Consider the following 12121-nt stretch of genomic DNA (forward strand, 5'->3'; position numbering starts at 1 on the left):
GTGTGTTTCATTTGATTCCTAAACACCGAGAAGAGTGCTGAAAAATGAGGCACACTTAAAGTATTTTTTAATCAACTTTTAGGTTTTTGAAAATCGTATGTAACGTTCTTTCAAGTGCTTTTTACAACTTTTTGAACCTTTAATAACTCATTCAGACATTCAAAGCAAAAGTTAAACTTACTTTATGACAACTTACATTACATTTTCAAAGCACCCTTCATGGTAGTGATTTCCTTTGTTTTCTCTTCATGAATTATTAATGAGTTTGAGAACATCCAATACGAACACAGGGTTCAGAGGAAATCTGTTCGATCGTACAAGGCACATCTCATCTTGTTAATTCTGAAAATTGCTTACTTGCTTACTAGTAAGATGGCCAAAATGAAATCCTTTTGAATTTTAACCGTTTTCTGCTTTCATAAGTTGTCGCTCGTTTGCTCCCTTTTCGATTCCTACTAGTGTTTAAGTTATATGCAGCAAACGCTGGCCGGCCGCTGGTGTAATAATTATTACAAGGAGCCAACAAATTTTCTTCGTTTTCCTAACGATTCACGAAGTGACAAATAAATTTACTACAAGCCAACCTTTTGAAATCCGTGGCAAGCCCACACGCAGTAGTTTTGGTTTGTTATATATAGAAGTAAACATTGGTGAAACCGCACCAACCAACCAACGATACAAGATAGAGGGATTTCGAGGGATTTTATTTTGGCAATCTTAATTGTACAAATTAACAGGGTGTGATTTGTCTTTTATGATGGAATAGAATTCCTCCGGATCCTGTGATAAACAGTTCATCGAAAACATTTGAGGGACATAATAAACACTTTAAGCCTTATTTCGCTTTTAGTTGTGAAGCGACCAAGAATTGTCCTTGGACATTACCGGATTCTGAAAGCTCTGAAGTATACATGCATCTGTTTGCACCGAAAAAAGAAAATTGGTTACGCTTTAACCCTATTGTTGTTCAAATGAATTAGGGTTGTCTGCGCTGTTTACTGAACTCTGGTACGGGACAGCCGCAACAGCATCAACCTTTTTCTTTTAGCATTATATAAGCCCAGCTGTCACGACATTATTTGCTTTCTAGATCTCGCCATTTCTTAAAAAATCATATATAGTAGTTCAACGAACCATGAAGTTATTAATTTCGATTGCCTAGAATTGCAACTTTATTCTAAGTGAGTGTTATGACGTCGGATGTTCCATTAGTTAACTATTATCATCGTTTCTGTTTCAAAAGCTGAATGGAAGCCTGTTGGTTGCTACAAACAAATCGGTCGAGCACTTGACGTATCTCTGGCTAAAGTTGGAAGTAAACCATCTATTAAAACACGTCACGCCGCATGCGTAGACGCCGCTGTAGCCAAAGGCGTGGAAGTGTTTGGTTTGGATGACACGAGGTGCTGGACTGGTGATGGTTCATACAGCAAATTTGGATCGTCAGGTCAATGCCAGAAGGCCAAGAAAGGGGATTTATATATGGGTCTAACGGATAAAGGAACAATGTATGTTTACAAGAAAGATGGAGCAGGTAAAATGACTTCCAAAACAATTTTTTCTTCTTTTCTTTTTTTTTTTCTCGAATAAAAACTTTCTTATAATAAACGGAAAACTGTTGTCAAGTGTCTATGACATGCCATGTCTGTATAAAGTTGCAGTTATACCCAATGCAAATTTTTAAGCTCCATTAAAATGAAGCGTTTCTTTTGACCCTAAGCCATATTCTGACATGAAAGGGTTTCAATTCCCATATGACGGTCATCTTGAATTACATCACAGGGGGCCCACACAAACCATGTGACCGTTTGTATTTTGAATTTATAGAGGCAATGTATGGGAATATCGAAAATCCTCGTATTATCGTACTAGATTGCGATAGATATTCTCATTTAACATCAAAATAAACGTAGTTTTACCCTAAATGTTGTGTGTTGTCGTTCCTAAGGTTGAAGACGGCGACTTTAGCCATTTGAAGGGTTCGGCGTTGAACGTTCACTCGAGCGTAATAGAAGAGTGAGAAGAAAGGAAAACTTGTTTTGAAAGGGTTCCAGCGCCGGAGCGATTTTTCCCCCAAAAAACGCATCGCTCCGATTTCAAACTTCACAGCATAAAGGTCAAAAGATTTTCGATTGTTCTCGTACCTTCCAATCGAAAATCCATCCAAACGGCCCGGAGCTAGTCCTCGAAGAAAATCAAAATCCCACAGTATTCGAGCGAGTGGAATGCGTAGCAAAATTCTTACGTGCCAGCCACAAACTGTCCCGCTGATTGCCCCTTTCTGATTGGACGAAGTTAGACAATGGCACGTAACAATTTTGCTACGCATTCTACTCGCTCGAATACTGTGGGATTTTGATTTTCTTCGAGGACTAGCTCCGGGCTGTTTGGATGGATTTTCGATTGGAAGGTACGAGAACAATCGAAAATCTTTTGACCTTTATGCTGTGAAGTTTGAAATCGGAGCGATGCGTTTTTTGGGGGAAAAATCGCTCCGGCGCTGGAACCCTTTCAAAACAAGTTTTCCTCCCTTCTCACTCTTCTATTACGCTCGAGTGAACGTTCAACGCCGAACCCTTCAAATGGCTAAAATCGCCGTCTTCAACCTTAGGAACGACAACACACAACATTTAAGGTAAACCTACGTCTATTTTGATGTTAAATGAGAATACAAGTCTATCGCAATCTAGTACGATAATACGAGGATTTTCGATATTCCCATACATTGCCTCTATGAATTCAAAATACAAACGGTCACATAGTTTGTGTGGGCCCCCTGTGATTACATTGCATGCCTTAAGCAGCGCAACGCAAAGTAATAGGGTGATTCTCCTGGGAAGAAAGATATTATAATCTAGAAAATCTTAGATCGGCCCCTGATTATTCCGGAACACTTATCGCTCACGTGATCTTCACAGGTTCTTGGCAACCCGTAGGCTGTTTCATAGAACGGGCGCCGAATAAAGCTTTACCAGACTCGTTCGACAGCAACGTCGGTGGAGTAGAGGGAAATGACAACATTTTTGAATACTGCAAACAGAAAGCCGAGGCGTATGGCTATAAGTTGTTTGGCGCTGATGACAACAACTGTTGGTCTGGAGATAATGCTGAGAACTCGTATGACATGTATGGCGAGTCCTCAAAATGCTCGGTCAGCAAGAGCGGTAACGGGTCAGGCAAGGAGGCCAATGAAGACATGTTTGTTTATCGCCTCGAATAATGATAGGGGTAAGTGACACGAATTAAAAGTAACCAAGATTCCAGTGATTTTATTCGTTTTAGGATGCAGAAAAAGTATACGACAACTGTTTACCTAACGTTTGTTATAGTTTAAGCCACGACTAATTAGCCATTGAAGCTCTAAATTGCCTCCTGTTCTAAGGTTTGGGCTGACCATTGTCTTCAAATGCCAGATTCTCCGCGAGGAAATAAAAAATCTGTAAAGCCAAAATTAATAAACCAGAAGCATCGAAATTAAGGAACCGAAGGCACCTGAATAATATTCCATGAAGCAGTAAAAAAAAAGGTTTAAGAATCTTTACCCTTGTGCGGTTTCACTTCCAATGTCCCGTATAGACAAAAAGCAGATCAAAATGTGTGCTGATGGTGGAGGTGCCGTTGATCTCAATACTTTTACTCATAGCGTGGATGTCCGCTCATTCTATACTGGTTTCTACCCTCCCGTCGGAGTTAAAACCTTGTATTTGACATTTAGGTGTACCGCAAGTTAAACCGTCTAACCTATAAGTGATTTTTGGCTCGTCATGATTCGAGTCTCCAATTAAAAAGAGGACAAGAAGTCGCTTATTTTGTCCTGGCTATTTGAGGTACGAGTAACGTGATCGTAGCTGTAAATTAAATCTGATGATCTTCTTTTCTTCTTTTTTTCTCTCTGGCAGATGGTCCACAAGAATCGGAACGGAGAGTGGAAAAAGCGAATTTTAAAATCTGGGTTAATCAGTAGCAAAAGAGATAAAATATAACAGGAAAAGATATTTAACAAAATAGAACGTTTTCTGAAACAACCGTTGTCTTTACAGTATACCATTTTAGGTACCCATATAAGAAATGTACCTTCAAGAGGAACTTTTAAGGGGAAAATAAACGAGCATGATAAAAGTATAGTTTCCATCTTGTTTTATATGTAATGAAACCCTCAAATGCATCAAATCTGAGTGTTTTTTGCGGAATTCAAGCTAACGCTTGATGAGCCAGCGAAGAGGGTTTGTTAGTCTCGGTTCAGACGGCATACTACAAATGAGGCGAATCGAATTCGAATTCATGCCGAAACAACTTGAATAATCCGGGCACAATTGATTCAAACGCCGAACTTAATCCTCTAAAGCATACTATGACCGACGAAAGTTGTGGATTTGGGTCAATTTAAGCATTTGACTCAGGCTCGTGTAAAGTACGGCGCATGAATCAAAGCCTTTACACAGCAGCCGTTAATCCCTGGTAAGCAAGGCGAAAAAAAATGACTGAGCCGATCCGAATTACATCGGCCGTTCTGAATTGATTCAGACGTCATACTTGACATGAACTGCACAAATATTACTAATCACAAAAAGTATACTTTTTGTGTTATATAATATCACACCGAAGTCCAGAGCCCTAGCCTCACAAGTGCACACAGAAGTCCTATGCCGGGAAAGTAAAGAAATCGTGGACCCTAACAAGGACCGCTGCTTCAAAATGACTGAAGGTTAACAACGTACTGAGGATAAAAAGAAGACGAATCTCGGACAAAAAGAAATTAAAGTGCAATGATACAATTTCTATGACGACCATCCTTTTTTTTTTTTTTTTTTTAATTTTTGCAATTTTTGTTATCCTTAGCCGATGTGAGGTTTACAAAATTTACAATATAACAATAGCCAGAGTTGATGTTCGCAGGCGTAAAAATGTTTTTGGCCCGACTCAGGCACATAAAAATAGAATGAGTTATTAGAAGGGCCAAAAACATATTTACGTCCATGAACATCAACTCTATCACTATTTTAATAATTTTAGAGGGCATTCAGAAAAGGAATAAAAGACGGCACAGTAAGAGATATCTTGAACGCTGCTGGCGTCGCGCGTCGGTGTTTAGTTTACAGTATTTTATTATACAAAGGGATAAGCTTAAAACTTCGGCAGAACACTGCAAAATTTGTCGAAAGAATCTTAATTTGCTTCTAAGCTATCAAAGAAAAAATAACAGAAATTTTGTAAACAGCGAAGAAATAGTCACCTACAAGTATTAAAATTAATTGTGCAATTGCTAAGCTGAGCGGGTTTCAATCGACGAAGACAAACTGTTTACCTTCACCTCACAGCTGGCTGTGAAGCTTCTACAGGCATTATTTCCACCATCGGCCACAAGTTTCTGTAAGTCCTCTTCTCTAGCTAGCTGAGACGACTGAAAATTTGCTTCTTCTTTAGGTTTTTCAGCCATTTTGTAGTTCAAAACAATTTTTTTTTCAGATGGCAGCGCTTCCAGTCAACCAGGCAAGAAAACGGAGCGAACAGTTTAATGGTTTCCAGTTCAGATTGGCTGGCTACGTTATTTCTTGTTTCTCGTTGGCTTGGAGCAGTGGGCTAAAATTTATTTTAGCCCGCTGAATTCTCATTTATAGCCAGAAAAATATGCCGCAATGAAATGTAGTACTAATTCTCACACTACATAAAATAATTACAATTCTAGGAATAAATGATATACTTACAGTGCTAACAATAATGACTCTACTTACAATACTATCCATACTTGTAATAGGGTGTATGCACGTGACGTCATGCATAATAATGAGGCCCATGAAAACGAGGCATCCGCCACGTTGGTGTTCCACAATCCACACCTTGCGATAAGATGTCTGAGAAGACCGAGGCTGAAACCGCTGCGGGATTTCCTCTTTCTGACTATGCAAGGAGTCTGGTAGCGCATCAGTACGAAAGCGCTACTATGAGAAAATTAAGCCGGTAGCTATAGGAATTGATCCTTTCTTGTTAAGTGAAAAGGATTTCGATTCAGAATCTTTACTGCCAGTGAAGTCGATCAATGTGGTGACATTTTTAGTTCTGGAAACGACCCACTGGACGCAGGACAAGTTTAAAGCCTTCAAAGGTCTGTACGCTTATAATCAAATGGTATCTGTATTTATCAAAATTGTGCAAGGACGAGTTATAGCTGACAACTGTGTGGTTATTATTAAGGTTCGTCATTCGCAAAAAAAGGAATGACTCGTGCGATCCTTTGTGGATAATTTCAAACAAAATAGGGACGGGGGGGAGGGTATTATGTTACAGCATAAGTATAAGCAATGCAACTATTGTTAATATTGTAAGTATCGTATTAGTGTAGTACTTTAGTACTGTACGGATGTTTATTAATAAGTATTGTAAGTATAATTGTCTTTATTGAAATTATAAAAATAAAAAAATAAAAAAAGCTAGCGGAAATCCCCCTGTTAAGAATAGTAAATTTGGGAATATACCGCGAAAGGATTGGCCAGTTTAAACAAATTGAACTAATTTGCAGCGAAACAGAGTGGCAGCGGTAGAGGTCGCAGTAGATCTTTAAGACACATTGGTCAAAGGGGGCGCGGGCTTCTTTTGAGTCCTACTTCACCTTTGAACGGCATTCCTGTATTACGAGACATTGTTTGAGTGGATTATAGTAGTGCTTTGTAAACGTTATTGTGAGATATATAAATTAAAAGGCATTGATTACCACAAATCAGTTGCACTGTAGTTCTTGTACAGTACACATCAGAACACGAAGTATGCCCAACCGTAAATTAACGCAGGCGGAAAGAGCGAATAATTCTTTCGATGAAATGTTTTCCCACACGGGCTACTGGGTAACCACCACACATGCACCCCAGTTTGGACCCAATACGATCGTGCAGGATAACACTTGGGACTTGACTAGACACGTGAAAATAAATACCAGAACCATTTACAAACCCGACAAGAGGAAAGAGTGTGCGCGGTATAAAATTTATTATACCACCATTTAGCACGGAAACATGAATTCCTTCGGAATGCACACTCTGTTTGAACTACGAGGTGGTAAATACAGACGGTACATTTAACTTGGCAAACCCAGCAAACGCTGCGAATGCAGGTACAGTCCATGCGCTTTCAGCAGGATAGCCAAACACCGTGTTAGTCGATGACACAGAAGTGAGAATTAATGATCGACGGCCTTGAAAAACTTAGATAGAGACTGGCCGTTGAGAAAATACATACCTAATGTTCATCACAAATGCACAAAGAGACCGTGTGTTACGTACCGAAATATTTGACTGGGACGAGGAGTACGACAACATCACAGACGCTACAGATAACGTGTGTGTGGGCACAGCCACAGCAGACCCCCAAGCAAATCTCAAAGAAAGGGAGATGCAGCTGGTGCTTCAACAGCACTCAGCAAAAATGTTGATGAAACCCACACCAGGAGATTTTTTTTGCAATCACCCGCCGCGGGATCCTGGAGAGACATTAAAGACTGACAATGGGTCAAACCTAGTACGTCACGAGATGGAAGAGTTCCTAGATAAGCTCGGAGTCAAGCTTAAGAAGACTGCTCCCCGGTGGCCAAGGGCAAATGGAGAGGTAGAGCGGCAGAACAAGTCACTGCTTAAGGCGATGCGTGCGGCCCATGCTGAAGGGAAGCCATGGCAACAAGAATAACAGAAGTACCTTTTAGCATACAGGTCGACACCCCATTCTACAACAGGTGTTAGCCCTGCAGAGCTATTGTTGTATGGAAGGAAGATTAGGACCAAGATGACAGAGTTTGAAAGCGCTAAGGAAGAAAAGATACCTGGTACTATAGACCAGCAGGCGCAAGATCATGATGCTGAGTGGAGACAGAGAGGCGCTGAAAGTGCTAGCAAAACCGACCTATGGAGACTGATGTGTCGGAAGGATATCAGGCGCGGATCCAGGATTTTGAAATGGGGGGTGAATTTTTGTAATAATGTAATTTTTTATAGAGCCAAAGCCTGGTTGAGGTGTTTGAGGTCTGTGCAGCGAAGAGCTCTCAAGGAGCTTATTAAGGTTAACTACAAAGAAATTATTCTCAAAAAAGCAGATAAAGGCAGAACAACCGTCGTTATGAACGGAGAAAACAAAATCAATGACGGACAGAAACAATTGGATGATAGAAATAACTGTCAGCCACTAGACGAACCAATGGTTAGAGACACATCCCAGAGAGTTAAACACCTCATTAATGCCCTTCATCAAGCAGGGTGCATAGACGAAATGACGGTTAAATGGTTTAACCTAACACCAAATCCGCCTCGAAGCCCAGTGTTTTATACCCTCACAAAAATTCACAAACCGACATTAGTCGGAAGTCAAGACCTATCATATCTGGGTGTGATGGCCCAACAGAACGCCTATCATCATTCGTAGACAAACTACTTCAGCCAATAGCACAAATACAGGACTCGTTTCTAAAAGATACGACACATTTCATAAGGTTTATTGAAAGCACTAGGGTGCCTAGAAACGCTTTTCTAGTCTCAATGGATGTCACTAGCCTTTACACGAATATCCCACAGGAGGACTGAAAGAATCACTATAGTATGCAACGCATACGAGAACTTTCATGCCAATAACCCTCCTATAGCTACAAATTTCCTCAGAGAAATGCTCAGCCTTATACTGAAGGAGAACTCCTTCCAAACACACAGAACTGCCATGGGCACTAAAATGGCAGTAGCTTTTGCCAACATCTTTATGGCATCTATAGAAAAGGAGATCTTAAGGCAGAGCGTTCACAAACCACTAATGTGGAGAAGATTCATTGACGATGTATTTTACTTGTGGGATACAAACAAAGAAGAAATAGAAAATTCATTGAGCAAGCAAATTCGTACCACCCTACCATAAAGTTTACCGCTGAAGTCTGACAATAAGAAACAACATTCCTGGATACAACAGTCTATAAGGGACAGAGATTCGAGAAAGAATCGATTCTCGACGTGCGCACACATTACAAACCTACTAAAACATTTCAGTACACAAACTACAACAGCTGCCACCCAGCAGGCACTTCTGAGGACAAACGCTTCTAAAGTAGTGTTTGACGAAAACATTAAAAACTTTAAAACACGCCTGGTATCGAGAGCTTATCCTGGTAACCTGGTGGACAAAATCCTCTCCGAAGTTAACTTCGCAGAAAGGAAGAACGCTCTTACACAAAAACAGAAAGTGCACAAGAAAATTCTACCCTTCGTGACACAATTTCAACCATCACTGCCATGTTTGAAAAATATTCTAATGGACACTAAATGGCATTTAATACAAAACCAGCCGCTACTAAGAGAGATATACAAGGAACCTCCCTTTATCTATTATAGAAAAGGGAAATCGCTTAAAGACATGCTTATTAAAGCAAAATTATAAAGTCTTTTATCAACACAATGGGCACACAGCGGGAGTCGTGTAGGTCTGTCAACCCCATTTCAACAGGCTCAAAATGAATAAATTGATTGGTAGAACCAGTCATCGCTAATGCACATTCTCCACCTCAATTAGAGAAATCAAATATTATTTCAATATTTGACGGATAAGGAAAAAAAAAGGAAGGGGGCTCAAAAAAAGGGGGGGTGAAAATTCACCCATTTCACCTCCCCTGGATCCGCCCCTGGATATATGGTGCTTCTAATGGGGAAGAAATAGAACAAGTTATCTGCAACATATGATCCAAAGCCATACAGCCATAAGCCACAAGAGAGGATATCTGGTGGTCATTGAGCGAGGTGAAACTCTACTTAAAAGGAATGTGGGTCATGTGAAACGGTTCATAGACCCTGCACCACAGACACCCCAGCCACAGAAAGAGGGAACATGGCCACAGGAACGGACACCAGTAAGAGAACCGGTCATCTTTACTGATCCTGAACCAGTTACTGGAAGCCCAGCAGAAGGGCCAATGACTGAGCCTGTTGCTGAACCCAGCTTGCCGCGGTCTCCCATTATTAGAATGCCAGAACAGAGTGTTAACAGAGTGTTGAACCCCGAAGGTCAATGGGCAGGAGAGCTGAGCCAAGCTGGCTTAAAGACTATGTTACTTGAGACATAATTTCCAAAGACTTTGTTGATATTGACATTAGGACTTTGAAATGATTCGGGATTTAGTATCATTATTTCATTAGGAAAATTCTTCGTTGGACTCTTTGAACAATGCGTTATTGACATTTCTTTATTTGATTGTTACAGTTTTGCATTATACCCATTGTCTTCATTTTAAATAAGTTTTAAACTTTGTGCGTTAGTCACGCCTACTAACTTATCATGCTAGAAGCGAGCAAGTTATATCAAATTTATTCATGCAGAAGATAAATTGTTTTAAAACTAACTGGCCGCTGTCCACGTATCGTGCTCCTATTAGAAATATCTACCATTCGAGCTTGACGGGGAGCATGAAAGGTACAACCAAGTTTTTTCATGTAGAAAGTTTTTTTGTTTTTTTGTCTTTAAGCCGTGTGCTAGTTCCATCTACGCATCACGCTCTTATTAAAAAAAAAAAAAAAAAAAAAAACATTAGAATACAAAAGCAAGAAAGCCGTACTTAGTTTATTCACTCAATTATTTGAAATCAGTGAAGTGTTCCTGTCTTTGCCCCACCCCCTTATGATGCTCTTTTTTTTTTAGGATATCGGACTCCTGCAGCATGAAGCTAATACCTAATATATTCAAGCAGAATGTCTCTTGTTTTCTGGGTGTGCTTGGCCCGCGTCATTAACATGCAAGCCTTGATGATTATTCGTTGCGTATTTATTGTCACACGCAAGAAGGTTTTGATAACTGGGATTGATACAAATGTCAGTCCAACCTGGACCTGTGTAAAATTTGGAAACAAATAACTTTTAATCGCTTTTTTTTTAATCCAAAGTCAATACTCTTTGTATGCCCCTTGCTAATCCTTCTCTACCCTTATGAGCTACGGAATAGTAAATTTGGTGATATCCTGCAGTAGCTTTTTATATTATCTTCGGGTTTTTCAATCATGATAATTACTTTTTTGATAAGTGAGTCAATAATTGCTTACGCATACTTTTTACTCAGCATGTAGGAAATCAGCAAATCAGCACTTTCGGAAATCTACTCTCCATTGAAGCTAGAGTTAACCCGGAATAAGCAGCGACATAAACACCTGGGCGTACAAGAGCAACCTCTACGGTTTTACCATCTAATGCATTATTTTATTGAATGACAAATTTTTCCCAGTCTATCAGTTTTCCTTGCCTGTCAGTTGGGATATAGGCGGGTGGAAAACACACATCATCGACCAACAAGTGCATTTAGTTCTCGTTAGTTGCAGTCTTCATTTTGCAGTTCTGCCAAAACGGCTGCGAGTCATACCGAAATTCGCACCTTTTTATGTAAACCAATCCAAATTTTGGCCCCCACCTTCTTATCATGTTCTTTTCATATATTCACGCAGAATTGTCCTTTATGAAAACCTTAGAGTGTTAACCCACCTACTTATCATACTCTCTCAAAAGTCAGTCCTTTGATGTATGACCCATATACTACAGTGTAATATGGAACTAGCACTAAGACTTCACGCAAAAATGTCTGTTATGGAACACTTACTGTGATAATCCCTTACTTATCATGTTTCACGCAGAAATTTCTTTTATGAAAACCTACTCTACTTATCATGTTTCACGGATTAATGTCCTTATAAAACTAAATGTGTTAAAGCAGCTGACTCATCATGTCATTTTCAAAAATCTGTCCTTTCATGTATGACCCCCCCGAGATTATGGTGTATTATGAAAGTAGCGCAAAGATATTAACATAAACTGTCTTTTATGAAACTTAATGTGTTAGCCCATCTACTTATCATGCAATTTCTAAAATATCAGACGCTCATGTGTGACCGCCCCAGTTTACGCTGTAATATGTACCTTGATCTCTCTGGAAACCTTTGATACTCTTTTAAAGGAAAATACATACAAACTAACTCTTTTTAAGCACTTTAATTGTTTTGCGTTGACTCTTATGATTACAGCATTAAGATTTTCTTATGTAGTAAATTATGCTATCATTGTCTGTCTGATATGACTTTTTGACATTAGATACAGTCCATTTAACAGACTGTTGAAATCAACTTTTT

At 39.6% G+C, this 12121-nt stretch overlaps 1 protein-coding gene across 2 annotated transcripts in view; it reads left to right on the forward strand.

The window, feature by feature from the left end:
- Nucleotides 1-4122, forward strand: part of LOC146479795 (uncharacterized) — a 50697-nt gene extending 46575 nt beyond the window's left edge. For both annotated transcript variants that reach the window (XM_085110638.1, XM_085110640.1), the window contains 3 exons: nucleotides 1244-1534; nucleotides 2919-3228; nucleotides 3900-4122. In XM_085110638.1, the coding sequence (XP_084966764.1) occupies nucleotides 1244-1534; nucleotides 2919-3220 (593 nt within the window). In that variant the 3' untranslated portion in view covers nucleotides 3221-3228; nucleotides 3900-4122. The remainder of the gene's footprint in view (nucleotides 1-1243; nucleotides 1535-2918; nucleotides 3229-3899) is intronic.
- The last annotated feature ends 7999 nt before the right edge of the window (nucleotides 4123-12121 follow it).

Source organism: Pavona decussata, unplaced genomic scaffold, assembly GCF_977016875.1.
Source record: "Pavona decussata unplaced genomic scaffold, jaPavDecu1.1 SCAFFOLD_58, whole genome shotgun sequence".
Classification (NCBI taxonomy): Eukaryota; Metazoa; Cnidaria; class Anthozoa; order Scleractinia; family Agariciidae; genus Pavona; species Pavona decussata.